This window comes from Lepus europaeus, chromosome 4 (assembly GCF_033115175.1).
Source record: "Lepus europaeus isolate LE1 chromosome 4, mLepTim1.pri, whole genome shotgun sequence".
NCBI lineage: Eukaryota > Metazoa > Chordata > Mammalia > Lagomorpha > Leporidae > Lepus > Lepus europaeus.
Genome location: NC_084830.1, coordinates 20,347,229 through 20,369,394, shown reverse-complemented (window position 1 = coordinate 20,369,394; position 22,166 = coordinate 20,347,229). Strand labels below are relative to the sequence as shown.

General features: G+C 37.2%; 1 protein-coding gene across 1 annotated transcript in view; it reads right to left on the bottom strand.

Annotated features, from left to right (window-relative positions):
* The window catches only part of LOC133758656 (solute carrier family 22 member 22-like), a 28,249-nt gene extending 6,568 nt beyond the window's left edge, over window positions 1-21,681 (bottom strand). Inside the window, exons 1-8 of the mRNA XM_062189854.1 lie at window positions 21,280-21,681; window positions 17,685-17,788; window positions 14,990-15,144; window positions 14,733-14,901; window positions 13,197-13,320; window positions 11,041-11,162; window positions 9,024-9,238; window positions 4,434-4,542 (exon numbers count right to left, since the gene is read on the bottom strand). Of these exons, the coding sequence (XP_062045838.1) occupies window positions 4,434-4,542; window positions 9,024-9,238; window positions 11,041-11,162; window positions 13,197-13,320; window positions 14,733-14,901; window positions 14,990-15,144; window positions 17,685-17,788; window positions 21,280-21,681 (1,400 nt within the window). The remainder of the gene's footprint in view (window positions 1-4,433; window positions 4,543-9,023; window positions 9,239-11,040; window positions 11,163-13,196; window positions 13,321-14,732; window positions 14,902-14,989; window positions 15,145-17,684; window positions 17,789-21,279) is intronic.
* Between the last annotated feature and the right edge of the window lie 485 nt (window positions 21,682-22,166).

Sequence of the window (22,166 nt, the reverse complement as noted above, 5' to 3'; positions counted from 1 at the left end):
TTGTGATCTTGAACATTTTTTCATGTGTCTGTTGGCCATTTGGATTCCCTCTTTCGAAAAATGTCTATTGAGGTCCTTGGCCCATCTCTTAAGTGGGTTGTTTGTTTTGTTGTTGTGGATTTTCTTGATTTCTTTGTAGATTCTGGTTATCAACCCTTTATCTGTAGTATAGTTTGCAAATATTTTTTCCCATTCTGTCGGTTGCCTCTTCACTTTCCTGTTTCTTTTGAAGTACAGAAACTTCTCAATTTGATGCAATCCCAAATGTTAATTTTGGTTTTGACTGCCTGTGCTGCTGGAGTATTTTCCAAGAAGTCTTTGCCTGTATCTATATCTTGCAGGGTTTCTCCAATGTTCTCCAATAATTTGCTGGTGTCGAGTCATAGATTTAGGTCTTTAATCCATGTTGAGTGGATTTTTGTGTAAGGTGTAAGGTAGGGGTCTTGTTTCATGCTTCTGCACATGGAAATCCAGTTTTCCCAGCACCATTTATTGAATAGACTGTCCTTGCTCCAGGAATTGGTTTTAGATCCTTGATCAAATATAAGTTGGCTGTAGATGATTGAGTTGATTTCTGGTGTTTCTATTCTGTTCCATTGGTCTATCCATCTGTTTCTGTACCAGTACATGCTGTTTTGATTACAACTGCCCTGTAGTGTGTCCTGAAATCTGGTATTGTGATGCCTCGGGCTTTGTTTTTGTTGTACAAAATTGCTTCAGCTATTTGAGGTCTCCTGCATCTCCATATGAATTTCAGCATCATTTTTTCTAGATCTGAGAAGAATGTCTTTGCTATCTTGATTGGTATTGTTTTGAATCTATAAATTGCTTTTGGGAGAATGGACATTTTGATGATGTTGATTCTTCCAATCCATGAGCATGGAAGATTTTTCCATTTTTTGGTATCCTCTTCTATTTCTTTCTTTAAGATTTTGTAATTCTCATCGTAGAGGTCTTTAACATGCTTAGTTAAGTTTATTTTAAGATATTTGGTTGTTTTGTAGCTATTGTGAATGGGATTGATCTTAGCAGTTCTTTCTCAGCCGTGGCATTGCCTGTGTATACAAAGGCTGTTGATTTTTGTGCATTGATTTTATATCCTGCTACTTTGCCAAACTCTTCTATGAGTTCCAATAGTCTCTTAGTAGAGTTCTTTGGGTCCCCTAAATAAAGAATCATATCATCTGCAAAGAGGGATAGTTTGACTTCTTCCTTCCCAATTTGTATCCCTTTAATTTCTTTTTCTTGCCTTATGGCTCTGGCTAAGTCTTCCAAAACTATATTTAATAGCAGTGGTGAGAGTGGGCATCCCTGTCTGGTACCAGATCTCAGTGGAAATGCTTCCAACTTTTCCCCATTCAATAGGATGTTGGCCGTGGGTTTTTCATATATTGCTTTGATTGTATTGAGGAATGTTCCTTCCATACCCAGTTTGCTTAGGGTTTTCATCATGAAAGGGTGTTGAATTTTATTGAATGCTTTCTCTGCATCTATTGAGATAATCATATGTTTTTTCTTCTGCAGTCTGTTAATGTGGTGCATCACATTGATCGATTTGCGAACATTGAACCATCCCTGCAAACCAGGGATAAATCCCATCTTGTCTGGGTGGATGAATTTTCTGATGTGTTGTATTCTATTGGCGAGAATTTTATTGAGGATTTTTGCATCTATGTTCATCAGGGATATTGGTCTGTAATTTTCTTTCAATGCTGCATCTTTCTGTGGCTTAGGAATTAAGGTGATGCTGGCTTCATTGAAAGAATTTGGGAGGATTCCCTCTTTTTTGATTGTTCTGAATATTTTGAGAAGAATTGAAGTTAGTTCTTCAAATGTCTGGTAGAATTCAGCAGTGAATCCATCTGGCCCTTGGCTTTGCTTTGTTGGGAGAGCCTATATTACTGTTTCAATTTCTGTGTCAGTTATGGGTCTGTTTAGGTTTTCTATGTCTTCCTGGTTCAATTTAGGTAGGTTGCATGTGTCCAGGAATCTATCCATTTCTGATAGATTTCCCTGTTTGCTGGCATACAAGTCCTTGTAGTAATTTCTGATGATTCTTTTTATTTCTATGGTATCTGTTGTTACGTTTCCTTTTTCATCTCTGATTTTATTGATTTGGGTCTTTTCTTTTTTTAGTTAGTTGAGCCAATGGTGTGTCAATTTTGTTTATTTTTTCAATACACCAGCTCCTCATTTAGCTGATTTTTTGTAATTTTTTTTGGATTCAATCCTGTTGATTTCTTCTCTGATTTTAATTATTTCTCTTCTCCTACTAGATTTGGGTCTGGTTTGCTGCAGTTTTTCTAGATCCTTGAGATGAATTGAAAGCTCATTTATTTGGTGCCTTTCCAATTTCTTGATGTAGGCACCTATTGCTATAAACTTTCCTCTTAACACTGCTTTTGCTGTATCCCATAAGTTTTGGTATGTTGTGCTGTTATCCTCATTTACTTCCAGAAAGCTTTTGATTTCTTCTATGACCCAGTGTTCATTCAGGAGCATGTTGTTCAATCTCCTTGTGTTTGCATATGCTCTAGGGATTCCTGAATTGCTAATTTCCACCTTCATTTTGCTGTGGTCTGAGAAGCTGCATCATATGATTCTAATTCTTTTAAATTTGCTGAGTCTTGCTTTATGGCCTAGTATGTGGTCAATCCTAGAGTAGGTTCCATGTACTGCTGAGAAGAATGTAAATTCCTTATGTTTAGGATATCTGTTAGATCCATTTGGGCTATGGTGTCATTTAAATCTACTGTATCCTTGTTGAACTTCTTTCCGGTTGATCTGTCTATTTCTAAGAGTGGAGTATTGAAGTCCCCAAGTACTATTGTATTGGAGTCTAAGTCTCCCTTTAAGTCCCTTAACAAATCTTTTAAATAAACCAGTGCCCTGTAATTAGGTGCATACATATTGATAATCGTTATATCTCCCTGTTGAATTGATCCCTTAATCATTATATAGTGACCCTCTTTGTCTCTCTTAACAGTTCTTGTGTTAAAGTTTATTTTGTCTGATATTAAGATGGCTATGCCTGCTCTTTTTTAATTTCTGTCAGCATGGTATATCTTTTGCCAGCCTTTTACTTTCAGTCTGTATGCATCTTTGTTGGGAAGATGTGTTTCTTGTAAGCAGAAAATAGATGGGTTTTGTTCCTTAACCCAATCAGCCAATCTGTGTCTTTTAACTGGACAGTTGAGGCCATTAACGTTCAATGTGACTATTGATAAGTAGTAACTTTGTCCTGCCATTTGCCAAAGATATTTTCTAATATATGCTTTGAACTTCCTGTGAACTTTTGCTGTGAGGTTTCCTTCCTTTACCTTCTTTCATATTGATGACCGTGTTTCTGTGTGTTCTTTAAGGGAATAGAATCTCCCAATACATATAAAAGGCTATTCTATAGGAGATTTCTTTCCCTCACATGAATGGAGAAGCAAGAAGTCACAACCGATAACAAAACTTTTGTCTTCCAAGAGCATGGATATTTGGTAAGAGTGACAGATGGATTTTGTCATGGTTAGCTTAAATCGTGCAGTGTTAATAGGAAAATTTAATTAAATATCTACAGCAAAATAATATTCAATTATTCAAATAATATTCAAAAATATCCACACCCAAAGCAAAAAGTAAAATAAGTATTTTCCATATTTATTTTGCCATGTTGTCTATAAATTCTGCCAAATATCTCAAACTTTCATTGGCAAAAAAAACATGTTACACACTAATAAAGACAAAGACATGATGACATTATGACTAGTATTGCATACAACTCTACCCTGAAATCTCTGTGTGACTAACAATTTTAAAACTACCATAACATAGACAGAGTTGGGAAAATATTGCAGAAAAATTTGATCCACTAAAAAATGCTGCCTATATAATGAAGGGTCAGGCATTGTGGTGCAGAGGGGTAAGCTACCACTTCATATGCCAATATCCTAAATAGGTGCAAATTTGATTCCTGGATGCTCCATTTTTGACTCACTTCCCTGCTACTGTGCCTTGGAAAGCACCAGAAGATGGTCCAAGGGATTGAGCCCCTGCAACTAGGTGGGAGACCAAGATTAATCTCATTCCTGACTTCAGCCTGGCCCAGCCAGACCATTGGGATCATTTGCAGAGTGAACCAGTAGGTAAAAATCTCTTTCTCTCCCTCTTCTTTTCCCTCTCTCTCTTTTTCTCTCCCTCTCTCTCTCTCTCTCTCTCATTCTGTCTTTCAAATGAATAAATAAATCTTCAATTTTTTTTTTACTTTTATACATATATTTTATATATGGAATTCTGCCAAGGACAGCTCAAATGCCAATCATTTATTTGTAAACATTTTTTGAAATACAACTTAAAGTGAATTTTATTTTACTCATTTAAGTTCTTGGAAACTTCCAGCATCATTCAGTATATCAACTTGGACCATTTTCCATTTCTTTCATTACCTGAGTGTTGTTGGCACAAGTTCATTTGAGAAAGCTATATATATCATTACAAAGGATGAAAGGGATGTCTTCACCAAGAGAAAGATAACAAGACGCAAAGTGGCCATATCTATAAACAAAAATCGTGGAATAAAAATAGAGATTATGTCAACACTAATTATCCATTGTATTTTCAAATATTTTCTAACTACTACTAGGCAATTATCCAGAATCAAGCTTTCACAAGCAGTTTCTAACTAAGCAAATGCGAAACAATTAGGTATTCACAATAAACAGAAAATAATTCAGAACATGATTAAAACTAGAATGAAGATGCTAAAATGGATTGCTGGTAAAAAACAGAAAGCAAATAAGCAAGAATAATCATGAGTTTACAAACACTACAACCCTTAATCTGAAGAGACAACAGAAAAGTAGAAAGACCAGGAATAAAAGCACCCCCAGAGAGGCTGGAAACGTGAAGCCCAAGTCCCAGAATAGCCTTTGCTGCTGCCAGAAACTCAGCTGTCCCCATAGACACACTCAAATCCGAGGGCTAGAGAGAAATACATTGGCCTTCATATACTCCCTGATATTGAAATTTTCATTGATCAAATAATCTGATAGACAGTAAAAAAAAAAAGAAAAAAGAAAGGAAAAGATTGAGAACAAGGAATTGCAGAGCTGAGACTCCCTACTGCAAAAAAAAAAAAAAAAAAAAAAAAAAAAAAAAAAAAAAAAAAAAAAAAAAAAAAAAACAAAAAAAACAAAAAAACAAAACCAAGGCAGAACATAAAAAGTATATGAAGGGAAAAAGTGGCCACAACCTAGTTTTAAGGAAAGTGGCTATTTAGTTGACCAGAGAAGCCTAGCAAATGTCACTAAGGGCTCACTTACTGTTAGATTCATAAGTTAACAGCAGTGATTTAAGTAAAGCTCAAATGATGAAAGCATTCATAGTGCTCAGGGTCAAAACTTACAACACACTTAAACACCAGTTTTGTTCCAAGTAAACTAGTCAAAGTATACCTTTCATTTACTAATTATCTAATAAGCACATCCTATTTCTCCATTACTACATCTGAAGATCTATGTCTTCTGTTTCATGAATTTAACATACTTGAAATTATAATGATTACTGAGAAAAAGTATTATTATTAAATATTATTAAATATTAAATAATCAAATATTAGAAACTTGTCAATGGATACACAATGTAAAATGAAATAAACTCTGACATAAATAATAGGAAGTACGTAGAGAGTAAAAGGTTAGAGCTTTCACATTCAGTTGAAGTTTTTATCAACTTAAATAGACTATGATAGCTGTAAGAATTCTAATGCCAGCTTTATGTAAGATGAAGTATATTGCTTAAAAATCATCAAACCAGAAAATAAATATAGCAAGTGAGACACAAGAATGGACCAATAACAAATAAGGAGATTGACTTAGTATTCAAAAGTCAACCAATAAAGAAAAGCCCAGAACCATGCTTTTCAGGTGAATTTTATCAAGCATTTTTAAAAGAGCATCAACTCTTCTTTAATTTTTCTATAAAATTCAAAAAGAGGAAATATCTCTGGACTAAGTCAATGAAACCAATATGAACCATAAGAAAACAAAATTATAGGTTTTTATTCCAGATGAACATATATTCAGAAATCTTCAATAAGGTGGACATTCTGCACAGAAGTTAAGATGTCACTTTGGGATGCTCTTGCCCTATATCAGAGTATTTTTGTTCAAGTCCTGGCTATGCTTCCAATTCCAGCTTCATGTCTTTGTGAACACTGGGAGATAGCAGGTGATGGCCTAAGAATTTTGGTCTCTGTCTTCCAGGTGGGAGACCCTGACTGAGTTCTGGGCTCCAACCTTTGGCTTTGACCAACCTTGGTTGTTGAGGGAATTTGGGGGAAATAACCAGCCATGAAAGATTCTCCCTCTATCTTTAAAAATATTTTTTTTTCTTTTTTAAAATTTAATTTTTTTAAAAAGTTTTATTTATTTATTTGAAAGTATACAGAGAGAGAAGGAGAGGTAGAGACAGAGATAGAGGTCTTCCATCTGCTGGTTCACTCCCCAATTGGCCACAACAACCAGAGATTCACTAATCCGAAACAAGGAGTCAGAAGCTTCTTCTGGGTCTCCCACATGGATGCAGGGGCCCAAGGACTTGGGCCATCTTCTACTACTTTCCTAGGCCATAGCAGAGAGCTGGATTGGAAGTGAAGCAGCCAGGACTCGAACCAGCGTCCATATGGGATCCCAGCACTACAGGAAGCAGCTTTACCCACTACAACACAACGCCAGCTCCTCTTTTTAATTTTAAAAGACAGTTTAATGGCCAGTGCTGTGGCACAGTAGCAGGTTAAGAAGCCACCTGCGACCCAGGATGCCCTATCAGAGGTCCAGTGGTTCTGATCCTGGTTGTTCAGCTTCTGATCCAGTTCCCAAATACTGCATCTGGGAAAGCACAGAGAATGGCACTGGTGTCTGGAACCTTGCCACCGATGTGGGAGATCCAGATGGAGTTCCTGTCTCCTGCCTTCAGCCTGGGCTAGCCCTGACCATTGCAGCCTTTTGGGAAGTGGACCAACGGATAGAAGATAGATTCTCTCTCTCTCTCTCTCTCTCTCTCTCTCTCTGTCTCTCTCTCTCTCTTTCCCTCTCTCAATCTCCCCACCTCCATCTCTGTAACTCTGCCTTTCAAATAAATCCTTAAAAAAGAACTTTATTGGAATACTATTAGCTGAAAAGTGAAATATTCTGTAATCAAGTGCTCATCTATCTCTTACCACCTCAAAAATCATTTTTCAAAGATTTATTTATTTATTTGAAAGTCTGAATTACACAGAGAGAAGGAGAGGCAGAGAGAGAGAGGTCTTGCATCCCCTGGGTCACTCCCCAGTTGACAACAGCCAGAGCTGTGCTGATCGGAAGCCAAAAGCCAGGAGCCAGGAGCTTCTTCCAGGTCTCCCACATGGGGGCAGGGACCCAAGGACTTTGGCCATCTTCCAGTGCTTTCCCAGGCCATAGCAGAGAGCTGGACCAGAAGTGGAGCAGCCAGGACTTGAACCAGTGCCCATATGTGATGCCAGCACTGCAGACGGTGGCCTTACCCACTACACCACAACGCTGGCCCCATCATACCACCTCAAAAATCAGATTCCAATTATGCATTGATCTCCTTTTCAAAATATCTTTCAATCATATTTTCTGTTCTCATTATCTTGTACAACTTCTTTCCCTTTCTTTGTCAAGCAAACCCCCATTTATCTGTAATGACTACACTCAAATGCCATATGGAGAGACTCCTCAAAAGTAAGTTTGTAATTAACACCTTTCTCCATGATGCATTGGTACCAAACACACGGTGCTACTACAGCGTTCACAGGCATTTTTTTTTTAAACCAGTGATTTGTACTGCTTGATAAATGATAGTTCAAACATTTATCTTTCTTTTTTTAACTTTTATTTAATAAATATAAATTTCCAAAGTACAGCTTTTGGATTACAGTGGCTTCCCCCACCTCCAATAACTTCCCTCCTACACACAACTCTCCCATCTCCTGCTCCTTCTCCCATTCCATTCACATCAAAATTCATTTTCAATTATCTTTATATACAGAAGATCAATTTAGTATATATTAAGTACAGATTTCAACAGTTTGCACCCACACAGAAAGACAAAGTCTAAAATACTGTTTCAGTACTAGTTATAGCATTAATTCACATTGGACAACACATTAAGGACAGAGATCCTACATGGGGAGTAAGTGCACAGTGACTCCTGTTGTTGACTTTTAAACAATTGACACTATTGTTTATGGCATCAGTAATCACCCTAGGCTCTTGTCATGAGTTACCAAGGCTATAGAAGCCTTTTGAGTTTGCTACCACTGATATTATTTAGACAAGGTCATAGTCAAAGTGGAAGATCTCTCCTCCCTTCAGAGAAAGGTACCTCCTTCTTTGATGACCCGTTCTTTCTGCTGGGATCTCACTCACAGAGATCTTTCATTTAGGGTTTTTGGTGTTTGGTTTTTTTTGTTTGGTTGTTTTTTTTTTTTTTTTTTTTTTTTTTTTTTGCCAGAGTGTCTTGGCTTTCAACGCCTAAAATACTCTCATGGGTTCCTCAGCCAGATCCAAATGCCTTAAGGGCTGATTCTGAGGCCAGAGTGCTGTTTAGGACATCTGCCATTCTATGAGTCAGCTGTGTATCCCACTTCCCATGTTGGATCGTTCTCTCCTTTTTTTTATTCTATCAGTTAGTATTAGCAGACACTTGTCTCGTTTGTGTGATGCCTTTGACTCTTAGACCTATCATTATGATCAATTGTGAACTGAAATTGATCACTTGGACTAGTGAGATGGCATTGGTACATGCTACCTTAATGTACATCTATCTTTCTAATGACTGCTTCAAGAAAATAATAAATGTGAAGTGTTACTGATTAAGCAGTGCATGACCCTCAAAGCAGCTAAATGTTAAATTCCAGTGTTATTGGCATTAATAGTAAATGTGAATTATATTCAGAAAATTTAGAGAATCCATGATTATTGCAAAGATACACATTTTTTATGAGAATTTCAAGCAATAAAAAATCTCACCTTTGGACACAAATATATTGACCACAATACAGCTTCCAGCCACAAGAAATGAAACAGTTGTTGAAGGGCGACGTCCAATATGTCTTACTACAAAAAATGTAAGCAATCTGGAGGGAAATTCTACCACTCCTAGTAGAAACTGGGACAGGAAGATATCATCTCCCAAACTCTGAACATCCAGCATGAGGCCATGAGAACTGAAAAATCCCGAAAACCTGGGAAGGAAAGTACAGAGGCATTCCATTAACTTGGTAATACAGTGTTTCATTATAGTGTGTATATCTGTAACCTTTGTAAGTATTTCCCTTAAACACATTATTCAGACCAAAATATTCTGGGGCCGGCGCCGTGGCTCACTTGGTTAATCTTCCGCCTACAGCACCAGCATCCCATATGGATGCCGGGTTCTAGTCCCCGTTGCTCTTCTTCCTGTCCAACTCTTTGCTGTGGCCCTGGAAGGCAGTGGAGGATGGCCTAAGTGCTTGGGTGCCTACACCCACATGGGAGACCAGGAAGAAGCACCTGGCTCCTGGCTTCAGATTGAGGCAGCGCCGGCCATAGCAGCCATTTTGGGGGGCGAACCAATGGAAGGAAGACCTTTCTCTCTGTCTCTCTTCCTCACTGTGTAACTCTGTCAAATAAATAAAAATAAATAAATAAATAAATAAAAAGAGAGATAGTCTCAAGTTCATCCTTTAAAAAAAAAAAAAGACCAAAACATTCTGAGATGAAATAGAAGAATTCAAGGTACAATGGAAAGTTGTTTAAAAAAAATTGAAAACATGAATAATGAGGAAAGCCTCAATAATGAATTCAGTGAGGAGCTAAAGAAATAAATTTACCAAAAGTGATATACATTTGATCTAATGCTACAAATCAGTCTGAGTTCTGATTATGAATGTTTCAGGAGCCATAGTGAAAACTGAGACCATTTTATTCCAAAGAAGGAAAAGATAACAAATGTTCTTTTCCATAAATTTAGAGAGGACAATCATACTTGTCTAGATTTACACGTTTTGAAAACATTAATTAGGCTTATCATATTGTTGGAATTTTTAAAAATGACATCACATAAAATGTGGCTTCTATAATTTGGAACAAGATGTTTTTGAAAATAGCAAAGTTCATTAAAATCAGTAGAACAAAGTAATAGACTCATACATGAGTATTGTATATTAATATGTACAAATGTAACTTAACATTTCCTATTAAAGTTACATTCTGAAAATGGGCATTGGCCTAGTGGTGGAGAGGCCTGCATCCCATATTGGAGTCCCTGGGTTTGACACCCTTCTTCAATTCCTGACTCCAGCATCTTGCCAAAACAGCCCCTGGGAGGCAGCAGTAAAAACTCAAGGAATTTGAGTTGGAAACTGGAATTGAATTCCTAACTCCTGGCTTCACCCTCAACTTAGCCTTGCTGTCTCAGGTACCGAAGGTGAAATAACAGATGGGGGTTTTCTATCTGCTGTCAAATAAATAAAGAAAAATACTTAAAAATAAATTCACTATCAATGTATATGGCACGGTATTCAGGGTTTCTCATGTAACTGAACAATATTGTGGAGAACTGTATTTTGAAAACTGGAGATCAAAGAGGGATAGTGTCCAATATTTCATAGTCAAACTTTGGTAGAAGTTGAATATGTGTCTAGAGGATTCAAATATTATACTCCACATCTTTATATGATATTATACAATATTGATCAATTTGTCAGAAAATCAGTTTTCTCTTCCCCATTTAGTGGAATCTTGTTAAGATCCAATTTATCTTTTAATTTTGATTTTTCCTTTCCTCCAATTCCTATAAATCATAACCACCTTCTGAAAACCCATTCTCAAACACTTGATTCCCTTTGGATTGCTTTTATTCTTTCCTACTTCCTTTTGGACTTTTGTTTCTGATATCAAACAAAAGAGGGGGGAGTATCCCCTTAAACCAAAACTCCTCAAGTTGCTTCACATGACACTGGCTCTATTGAATACGTGTTAGATGAGGAAAAGTGAAACTACTTACCCTAAAAAGGATCCACACAGCACAATCCTGCGCACTATAGGATTAACAATGACCTCTTTTATTTTGAATTGTTTTTCGCTCTCGCTCCTGTTCAGTTCTTCCTTCATTTTGTATGTTAAAATCTTCAACAACAAAAATGAATCAAAAACTATTTAGATTAAGTAAAAGGGTCCTAATTTCCAAAAAATATTCCTTTTATTCCCACATGCATTGCTAATCTCCATTGGAACCAAACAAAAAAGGATAACCTCCTATAACCACATTGGCATGGGTCATATTTACAATATCTCACAACTAATAATTTAAATCATTTAACAAAATCAGTGTATTAACAGGTTAAAATATACTATACAAACATTGTAAAACTGACTTCTAAATGACATAAAATGCTGCAGAAATCCTTTTCCATAATTATAAAATTATTTGTTGGTGGTTAGAAATCTCTGATGTACTCTTTTGTTTAACACATACCTGACTAGCTACTGATGCATGACTTGTTATGAAAACAGCAACAAATCTTCCCCAAGAATGTCCCATTACATTGATTACATAAAGTGGTTAATCTTCTCCCTGCTCTTAGTTATCTAGTAAAAGTATTCCCATTAACTTTTTCTACTGTACTGTTTCAAATGTTTTGTATATTCTTTATCTGATGGAACAAGGACATAAGCCTCAACCATCTTGGGTTCTTGTTACCCTACCTTCTTTCAAGAGATCAATTCAGCCTCACACCCCATTCTTTCCATCCCATCCCCTGCATTCCAACCCCAGGTTTGGAAGCCATCAGGCCAAACTTGAAAAACCTGTATAGAGAAGCTCACCTCTGCCTACTGCCCTCTATTGCCACCCCTAGCCCACCTAAGATATAAAAAGGTACAGCCTTCTGAAGTCTGGGCCCTCTTTCATATGTCTGGTCTGTGTGCACGATGGTAGATGGTCAACCTTTGCAAGTTTATTTTCTTTGAATAAATTTGATCTGGCTGTGAGTTTGTATTCTGTCTCCTCTCTGTTCTGCACCCTTTTTCTTACACTTAGTGTTCTGTGTGAGGAGGCATCAATCTGCACCCCTTTTTGTTACATTATCTCTGTTACTTTTTTAAGGCATTTATATAATGCATTAGATTCTCAAGGTCACAGCAAATACATGATAATTACTATGACTCAATTCTCAGCAATGTTTATGTTATTGTGCTATTAAAACAAACAGAAAAAATTCAATGTAGTTCAGAGACACATTCTAAAAATATAATACTTATCTTTTTCTCTCTCTTCCTCTCCCCCACCTTTCTTTCTTCTTGTCTTTCTTTCTTAATTATTGAGATAATGTACTTTTAATTTACATTATAGTCAAAGGCTTAGTGTTCTACTAAATATAGTTCAACAAGTAAAAAGACTAGTTCAGTTGTATCAAATTGATTTATGTAATCAACTTTTATAAGTGTTATATTTTATATTATCTAAAATGAGTATAAAGTTTGAAATTGGCCTATGTAAATCTATGAAGACAACCAAAACTCATGAATCATGTGACAAAGCTTAGTTTATTACAGATATGAAAATATAGAACACCTAAGAAGAAAATTCCATGATTTTCTTTGTTTGATCATACTTTCCAATTTAGGAAATGTTGATTAGGCATATAGACGGCAAGTTAGGACTCTATTTTTGGAGTCAGTTTGTTGAGACAACAGCCCATGTCCTTCAAAGGGACCCGGATCACTTGAGAGGCATGGGATACTTGTCTATTTCTGCCATGATATGGTGGCAAAGACAATTATTTTAATATCTTTTAGAGAAACCCATCATCAGGAGTGTCATATTAGAATTATGACAATGATAGGTCCTGACTTCGGAAAATAAGAAATAAAGGGTGACTAAACATCTGTGACTCCTCATTGCCCTCAATACCCAGTGGAATTTGAAATGAACTTACAAAATCCTTACACCTCTGCCCTAATTAATTTTTTTAATTCCAAAAATCATCTTAAAATACATTTTTTCTAATCTTCAAATACCAGCTATACACAAAAGGGAATAATAATAATATAATTTGAATTCTTATATTTCTTAGCTATGTACATCAATAATTTTACTCATTTTCATTTATTGTTGGCATAAGGAATTTGATTAAAGAAATAGTAATTATCTTTTCTTACCTCAGTAGTCAAACTTTGTGCAACATCTTTATTTCCATTAATATAGGCAATTCTCTTAAGTTCTTTTAATGCCCGTTCTGTTTGTCCAGTTGCAATGAGCCAGCGCACTGACTCTGATACCACACTGTTTGAAAGGCAACACATACAGTTTTTGGAGGAATCTGTAACATTCTAGTCCAGACCGATTCCTGTCCTCTGACAGAAGGGAACAATCTTTCCAGAATACATCATCCCTTCTATTTAGAGAGATCTAATCCCCGTTTTGTAACCAGCCCTCTACCTACTCAACATTTTCACAGCCATAACCTGTTCCCAGCCCTTCTATACCTCGGAAACCTTATTTTGATTCCCAAGAAACTAATAGAAATTCCTTGATTCAAAAGTTGGATATAATACTCTTTTACTTCTCTTTTTACTTACTTCAGAAGTCACTGCCATCTCCATATGTGACAACTATGGGGATTTACAATTTTTAAAGACACACCTTTGTTCTCAGAACTTTCAAATATAATTAAAGTTTCATATTGTTGATTTTAAGTAATATCCAACATTTTACCCCTGAAAAGACTAAATACAGTTTATGACACTACAATAAGTACTTTGGGAATGAAAGACTATTTTATCACTCCCTAAATCGAAATCAGAAAAGAAACCATGTAACTCAGGGATATTTTTCTGGGGTTTATCTGAGGATAAAATCAGCAATCAAATAAAAAAAAAAGTAGGTAAAGTGAAAACTTTAATAGAAATTTTAAATTTTTATTAATTTATTTTTATTTAATTATTTGAAATTCAGAGACAGAGAGAGACAGAATGAGAGAGCTCTTCCATATGCTGGTTTAATTCCCAAATGCCCATGACAACCAGGACCAGATCAGGATAAAGCTAGAGCCAAGAGTGCAGTCTGGATCCTCCAAGTAGGTGACAGGTACACAACTACTTGACCCATCACCTGCTGCCTCCAAGTATATGTAAGCAAAAATTATAAGCCACCAATTGTCCTAATTTTATAAACTTACCAATGACCTCCTTTTCTTAAAATTGAGTTTTCAGATTTCAAACCTAGTTTTCTTTTTCTCAGAATTACACTTACAAATAGCTCTGAGGGCACGAATAAGTTGCAAAATATTTTTAGAGGAGCCAGCACTGTGGAGTAGCAGGTAAAGCCACCCCTTTAGTGCTGGCATCCCTTATGGGCACTATTTTGAGTCCCAGCTGCTCCACTTCCGATCCAGCTCTCTGCTCTGGCCTAGAAAAGCAGTAGAAGATGACCCAAGTGCTTGGGCCCCTGAGCCCACACGGGACACCTGGAGGAAGCTCCTGGCTCCTGGCTTCAGATTGTTGCAGCTCCAGCCATTGTGACTATGTGGGGAGATCTCTCTCTCTCTCTCTCTCTCTCTCTCTCTCTCTGCCTTTGCCTCTCTGTAACTCTGCCTTTTCAATAAATAAATCTTTAAAGAATAATTTTAGAGATAAGCCTTTATGTATCACAAATATTTAAGCAAAATGGCTTAGTATATAGCGAAATTCACATACCAGACAAAAAGGGAAAAAATGAAGTAGGGCAGAGAAACCACCAACTGGAGGACATGCCAGTCACGGAACATATAAGCTAGTCCTCCAAGCAACACCTGGCCCATGCTCATAGAGAGTCCAAAAACTGTGATAATCGTGGGATGCCATTTCGGTAAAGTCCCTTCTAAAACTGAGGAGAATCAAGGATATTCAATATCATTTAAGAAAACGACTGCAAAAATCTAATAACATTTGTATAGAAATCAAAGCAAACTTACGAAGTATAAGGCTATTGAATTGAACCGTACCCATGCAGGCAGAAAACAGGAATCTCAAAGCACAGTAAATGGAGAACATGGGGGCAAACGCGCAGCAGGTACCTAGGATTCCACAGGCCAAGCAACTAAACAGCAGCAAAGGCTTCCGTCCAACTCTGTGGTCATAACAGTTAACTTAGTGAAAATTACAACGAAGTTTTGTGACTCATTACATCATCTCAGAACTCAGAATTTCGAGCTCCTTGTTCTCCACATGCCACTCACACAATGGTCACACCCCAAGTGATCATGAAGTTGAGATATGTTTAAGATAACTATTATAATCACTATTCACATGAGTTTTAGTAAAGCAGAAATCACACGATATGTTTGCAAAATCATTATAATGATAATTTCATAAAGATAGAAGAAATGAACCTCATGGGCGGCGCCACGGCTCAATAGGCTAATCCTCCACCTGCGGCGCCGGCACACTGGGTTCTAGTCCCGGTTGGGGCGCCAGATTCTGTGCCTGTCGCCCCTCTTCCAGGCCATCTCTCTGCTGTGGCCCGGGAGTGCAGTGGAGGATGGCCCAAGTCCTTGGGCCCTGCACCCGCATGGGAGACCAGGAGAAGCACCTGGCTCCTGGCTTTGGATCAGCGCGGTGCAGCGGCCAAAGCACGCCGGCCACAGCGGCCACTAAGGGGTGAACCAACGGCAAAGGAAGACCTTTCTCTCTGTGTCTGTCTCTCTCTCACTGTCCACTCTGCCTGTCCAAAAAAAAAAAAAAAAACGAAGAAGAAATGAACCCCACTCCCTGCTGTAAAATGAGTATTTGAGATTAATCCATGATGACCTATGAGACAAAGATTTTGTTATATAAGCATCTCCTAAAGCTGTGTGTATTCTATTTGTCAGATATTCTTTGTATAATTTTTTAATGAGGCACAAAATTTCAAGTTACTAGTTTATCTGATTCTCAACTCAAGCATCAATATACTGATGTTGAGGTGGAAGGGGAGACTGTTTAGTACTTTTTGACAAACAATGTCAGTTTCCAAAATATAACTCACAGAGTAATTTTAATAGAAAATTCACAATGTAAAATTATAGATGTATGAGCTTATATTGTAATTTTTATCCTTGAGTGAGCTCTCACATCACCAAAGCAGACAAGAGAACAACAGAATGCATGTCTGAATATATAAGCAAATCTTTTCACTACCTGTGATCTCTTCTCAAATCCCCCAATATGTTCATCATATTCATCTCATCATTGCTAAAAAACAATAGAAATATAACATATTTATTAACTCTAATTGTGATCTTTTCTAAATTCTGTATAAGTATCATCACATGTAATTCATAGAGCTGAAAAAGAAGTTACAAATATTTAAAATTGATTATCTGCATTTTTTTGACAGGCAGAGTGGACAGTGAGAGGGAGAGAGAGAGAGACAGAGAGAAAGGTCTTCCTTTACCGTTGGTTCACCCCCCAATGGCCACTGTGGCAGGCACACTGCGCTGATCCGAAGCCAGGAGCCAGGTGCTTCCCCTGGTCTCCCACGTGGGTGCAGGGCCCAAGGACCTGGGCCATCCTCCACTGCCTTCCCGGGCCACAGCAGAGAGCTGGACTGGAAGAAGAGCAACCGGGACAGAATCTGGCGCCCCAACCGAGACTAGAATCCAGGGTGCCAGCGCCGCAAGGTGGAGGATTAGCCTATTGAGCCGTGGCGCTGGCTGATTATCTCCATCTTAAAGATAAGAGTGATAATATGAGTAGTGTATGAAAACAGAGCACAGGCTGCTCAGCATTGCCTCATAGCAAATCCTAGTCCTTTTGCATAGAAGTCACATCACTCATCACAATTTATAATTGATCAGCTTAAGGATTTGATAGTCTGCCCATCTTCTTAATTGCAATGTTAAGATCCATCAAAGTTATTACTGATGTGCATATCTGTGTGTTTTTGACATGTTTCAACTCAGTTTAGAGAATTTCTGCATTTCTGGTTCCACTGAAGTCAAAATAAATGCCACCTTAGTGTTATCTTCCTACTTCAATGAATATACAATCTACTAACTGGATCACTTTCTTCCTTATTAATATCAGTAATATTAATTCCAGTCTGCTAATTTTCAATCTCTTATGTCTCCACTTTTTTCAAGAAACTGTCTCAATAGTCTCCTGCTGAGTCATCGTGTTTCTATAATTATTTCTTAAAATCTATCAAGAAAACTATTTGAAGCACACCATGTACATTTATAAAGACACACACACACACACACATACAGTTTTTCATGTGACTATGTCATTTTTTTGGTTATCAAAATTAAGGAGAAAATGAGGATTCAGTTCTCACAAAAATCTTAGCTTAACTTTATTTTATATTTACCTTTTGTGAAACTTTTCCATGAAATGTATTTGTTATTTTTCATTTCTTAAACATTTTTACCTACCCACTTCCTTTACACCTGCTTTCCTGTCTGGAACTTTTCCATTTTTTTTATGGATCAGCTCAAACTTCACTCCTATTGGAAGTCCAGGCTGTGGAATTCAACATTCTGAAGTTCTGTATTTCCTCAATTTCCACCCATGATTTGGCTCCCATCCTCTTTCCACTTACATCCCTTAATGTGTATAATTCTCAGCATAAATGTGCACAAACATATACGGAGATTTAGAGACCATTCTTGTTCATAAGATGAAGCTTACCTGTCAGAAAGGAAGCCACATAGAGGAGAACCCACCAAAAACCCTGCCATGTAGATGGCCTGGGCAAAGGATTTGAAAGACTGATATTCACACACTAAATTCCACTGCAAAAGATTGGGTAGAAAATGGCACAGCTTAAATAACTGAACACATCACCATAAATATAATTAATGAGTAGACCAAATTCTGTAACTAGTTGGTATAATGAGAAAAGATTATAAAATTACTTTTTAACATTTACAAGGGCTATATTCTAAGCACCAGACCAGAATGTGGAAAGACATAGCCAACATTATAGATAATAAAAATTAAGATCAATAGGAAAAACAAATGCAATAAGAACATACTAATGAAAAAATTTGCAATAAAAATGAGTTTCACCATCCTTTATTTCATTGTACAAATTACTCTTTCATCATCCAGAGAAGTTTCCTCCCTATGAATTCATAGCTATTTTATTTTAAATTAGCACTTTGAACACAAGGCAAAACTTTGATATAATATCACTTCAGATTTGTACAACCAGGGGAAAAATGGACTTTTTTTGTAAGTCCAAAGGATCAAAAAGGTTCAAAAACAGATTTTATAGCATAATGCATAGGCTTATAGGAAGAAAAGCTCTTTAAACTGAGACAGGAATTAGGAATGGTATGGATCTAGATTAAGAGGACTTCTTTTTTCCTAAGGAGAGCACTTACCAGGTAAATATAAATATAAAAAGAAAAAGCTTAACTTTAGTAGGTGAAGTGGTGTTGTAGATGGTGAATGAAGTCCCCTGAACTCAAAAGGCAATAGAGAGTGTGAACTATAGGAGATTAGAATTCAGAATGGGACCTTTGATAGGGTATCTTATAAAAAACATTTTTAAAAGATTTATTTATTTATTTGATAGGCAGAGTTACAGAAAAGTAGACACAGAAGCAGAGAGAGAGAAGGAATGAGAGAGAGAGAGAGAGAGAGAGATCTTCCATTAGTTGGTTTACTCCCCAAATGGCCTCAAGGATTGGAGCTAGGCCAATCCAAAACCAGGAGCCAGGAGCTTCCCCAGATCTTCAACATGAGTACAGGGATGACCTGGGCCATCCTCCACTGCTTTCCCAGGCACATTAGCAGGAAGCTGAATCAGAAGTGGAGCAGCTGGGACTTGAACTGGTGTCCATATGGGATGTGGGCACTGTAGGCAGCGGCTCTACCTGCTGCACTACATTGTCAGCCCTCTGTAAGCAATATTAATGACATTTTAAATTTTTCCAAAGGCTATACAAGTCCATTGAAGAGTTTCAAGCAGAAACACAATATACTCATGTTTCTAAAGGGTCACTTTAGCAAGACTGAGGAAACAAGGACTCCGCCAGAGAAGTTCAGAGGAGAGATGATGACTGGACATCTGGGGGCAGAGGTGGCGACAGAGAAATGAAACTTAGTCATGAAACATTGAAGCTGAAAAGTGAGCAGAACCCTGTGACTAAGGGACCATGGTAAATGAGAACGGTTTTAAGATACCAGGCAAGTTTTTAAGTAACTGATTTGCACTGATGGAGCAGAGTTTGTGACATAGGAGGCTGCAAGAAGTTTATACTGAGAAATTTCATTAAAATTGTTCACCTGCAGAAAGTGCTATGAAATTTCTCCTTCTGATGAAAGGGGCTATCAATCCAGTGCCTGTATCTCAGCACAAAGAATAAGAAAGGAAGGAGAAGGGAGGGTGGAGTGTCGGCAGTAGGGAGGGTATGATAGGAAGTATCACTATGCACCTAAAATCATATATATGATATTTGTTCAACTTATGTAAATAAGAAATTATTTTAAAAAACTACAAATGAATTTCAAAAATGTTTGACTCACCCAAAAAAGAAAAATACAAATGCTCTGAAATCATAGATGTTACCTGAATTACTGATCAGCAAATTCTGACCTGACTTTAATTCATTTGAGGTAAACGTGACCCAAACTACTGGCCTCATTTGAATGTTAATCCCTCACAATGTGAAAGTACACATTTTCTGGTTAAATATTAAAATAAAAATATAATGGTTTTCCAAACCATTATATGTCATAAACATTATATTACCTTTTAAAATATGAAATGACATCTTTTCATTAGATTATTATTTATATTCATTGCCTATATTCCTGCTGAACTATGGTCTTTTTACTTTTTATTCATTTTTTTTTTTGACAGGCAGAGTGGACAGTGAGAGAGAGACAGAGAGAAAGGTCTTCCTTTGCCGTTGGTTCACCCTCCAATGGCCGCCGCAGTAGCGCGCTGCGGCCGGTGCACCGCGCTGATCCGATGGCAGGAGCCAGGTGCTTATCCTGGTCTCCCATGGGGTGCAGAGCCCAAGGACTTGGGCCACCCTCCACTGCACTCCCTGGCCACAGCAGAGAGCTGGCCTGGAAGAGGAGCAACCGGGACAGGATCGGTGCCCCGACCGGGACTAGAACCTGGTGTGCCGGCGCCGCAAGGCGGAGGATTAGCCTAGTGAGCCGCGGCACCGGCCCCTACTTTTTATTCATTAAACTCTTCTCAGTGGAACATTAAGCCATTGGTTATACTGTAAATTAAAAATTTGTTATCTCAAAAATTAAAAACAATTTAAATTTTGAAATCCTATGTGGCCTTGAGAATTGTAGCTGTGGAATTACGGATCTCTCAGGGTCACACTGGGATTCAGTAAGATCAGTGCTTTGAGTAGGTCTGTCCTTGCTGTCTACTCTCTTCTTTCTCCTCTGTACAAATGGTTCTGTCCAACTTATCAGAAACGCCTCACATTCTCTGAATTAACATTTTGTATAATTAACTTGCACACTGGAAGGACTTGACATATTTCTTAATTAACTCAAGGCTTGACATGATACATGGATGTAGTCCTCCTGTAATATTGATTAGACATGGGAATAAAGGAGGAGAATTTAACCTTTCCTAAACTCAGTTTTCTACATTTCTACCCTTGTTGAAGCTAGACTTGATATTTTTTTTTCATGTCCCAGACACAGAACCCAAACCAGAACACAAATAGATAAACTTGCATTGAGCACTACCAAGTGCCAATTTTCCAATTTTTATTCATACTGTTAATTTAATCCTTATAAAATCTCTGAAATAGTTATTATCATATAATGTGTAAAATTTGCATTTTTAATAATTATGTTAGAATAACAATAAAAACTGAGATTGCCTTGGAAACCAAGAAAGAAAGTCATCCTGTCTTAAACGTTGGTAAACTAAGGCAGAGAGCTGCTAATTGTGAGTGACTGACCTAAGATTTTAACACAGATCGTCTGACTTGAGACTTCCAGCTAAATCATAACACTTGAATATTTCTAACACATTCAATTAAATGTCTTGAAAAAAGTGTTTTTATTCTCATTTTAAATATAAGAAAATGATGATATTTTAAAATATGTACAGGGATATCTGTAAAGGATGGCAGCGACCTAAGGCTATAATTATATACATTAATGCAAGCTAAAGCACTTAGCATGCGACCTTAATCTGAGGTATTTTGTGCAGACTAGAAATGTGTCTTATCCCTCATGAACTCATGACATCCACTCTTAATTCACTCCTTGTCACCAACTATTAATCTATTACCTCAGTCCTGATGGTAGAAGTGAAAACACTTTGATCGTATATCCACCCATCCAGACATGGCTCTGTTTCCAACTCAGTGTTATTGGTGGCTGATGCATTGGAATTTAAGAGTTGCCACTGTGTCTGGCGGAATCGACGACATTGCTCTGGTTTCTGGTTTGGGTCCATTGGGATAGATACCCTCAGTAGGGCCTCAGCTGTAAGGTTTACGGTGATGTTGGCTTCAGATGTAAGGTTGTCAAGGAGTTGTACATAGCAACGGTGAGCTGGAGTCGCTGATGAAAAATTCTCCATAAAATCATGAGGGGATGACAGCATATTTAAAAGCATGCAAAGGATTGCATTCAAAATCTGAAATCTCCCACCTTTGCCTACATACTCTAGAAGCTCATCAAAGGCCATGGTTTAGGACTGGACGTGTCAGCTGTGGAATAACAAATTTTTCAAGACAGAAATTAATTTTTTTAAAAATCTTTAATGAAGTATATAAGAAAATGTCTTTCTAAATTAGGAAGTTAGAGAATTGAAGCACTCAGGCACTATTTTTAGACAGCAAATTTTAGTTTCTCTGTCTTCTTATGAAGTGGTATAAGCACTATACTAATTTCATTTCACCAAGAGCAACATGTTCTATTTCATGACAGAAATTGCAAAGAAGACATATCCTTGAGGAAGTAATTGAATCAAAACTACACCATTGCTAGTGATTATAGTTCATGTGCAAAGTAATAAATTATGCTCAGCTCTCAGGAAATAGTCTTTTGCTTAATATTAATAGATAAAGATTGTATAATTTCAAGAAACACAACATGCTATAACTTACATACCTAGAGCTCATCCATCTTAAAACACCAAGTTTGTATCCTTTGATCAATAGCTCCTCACTT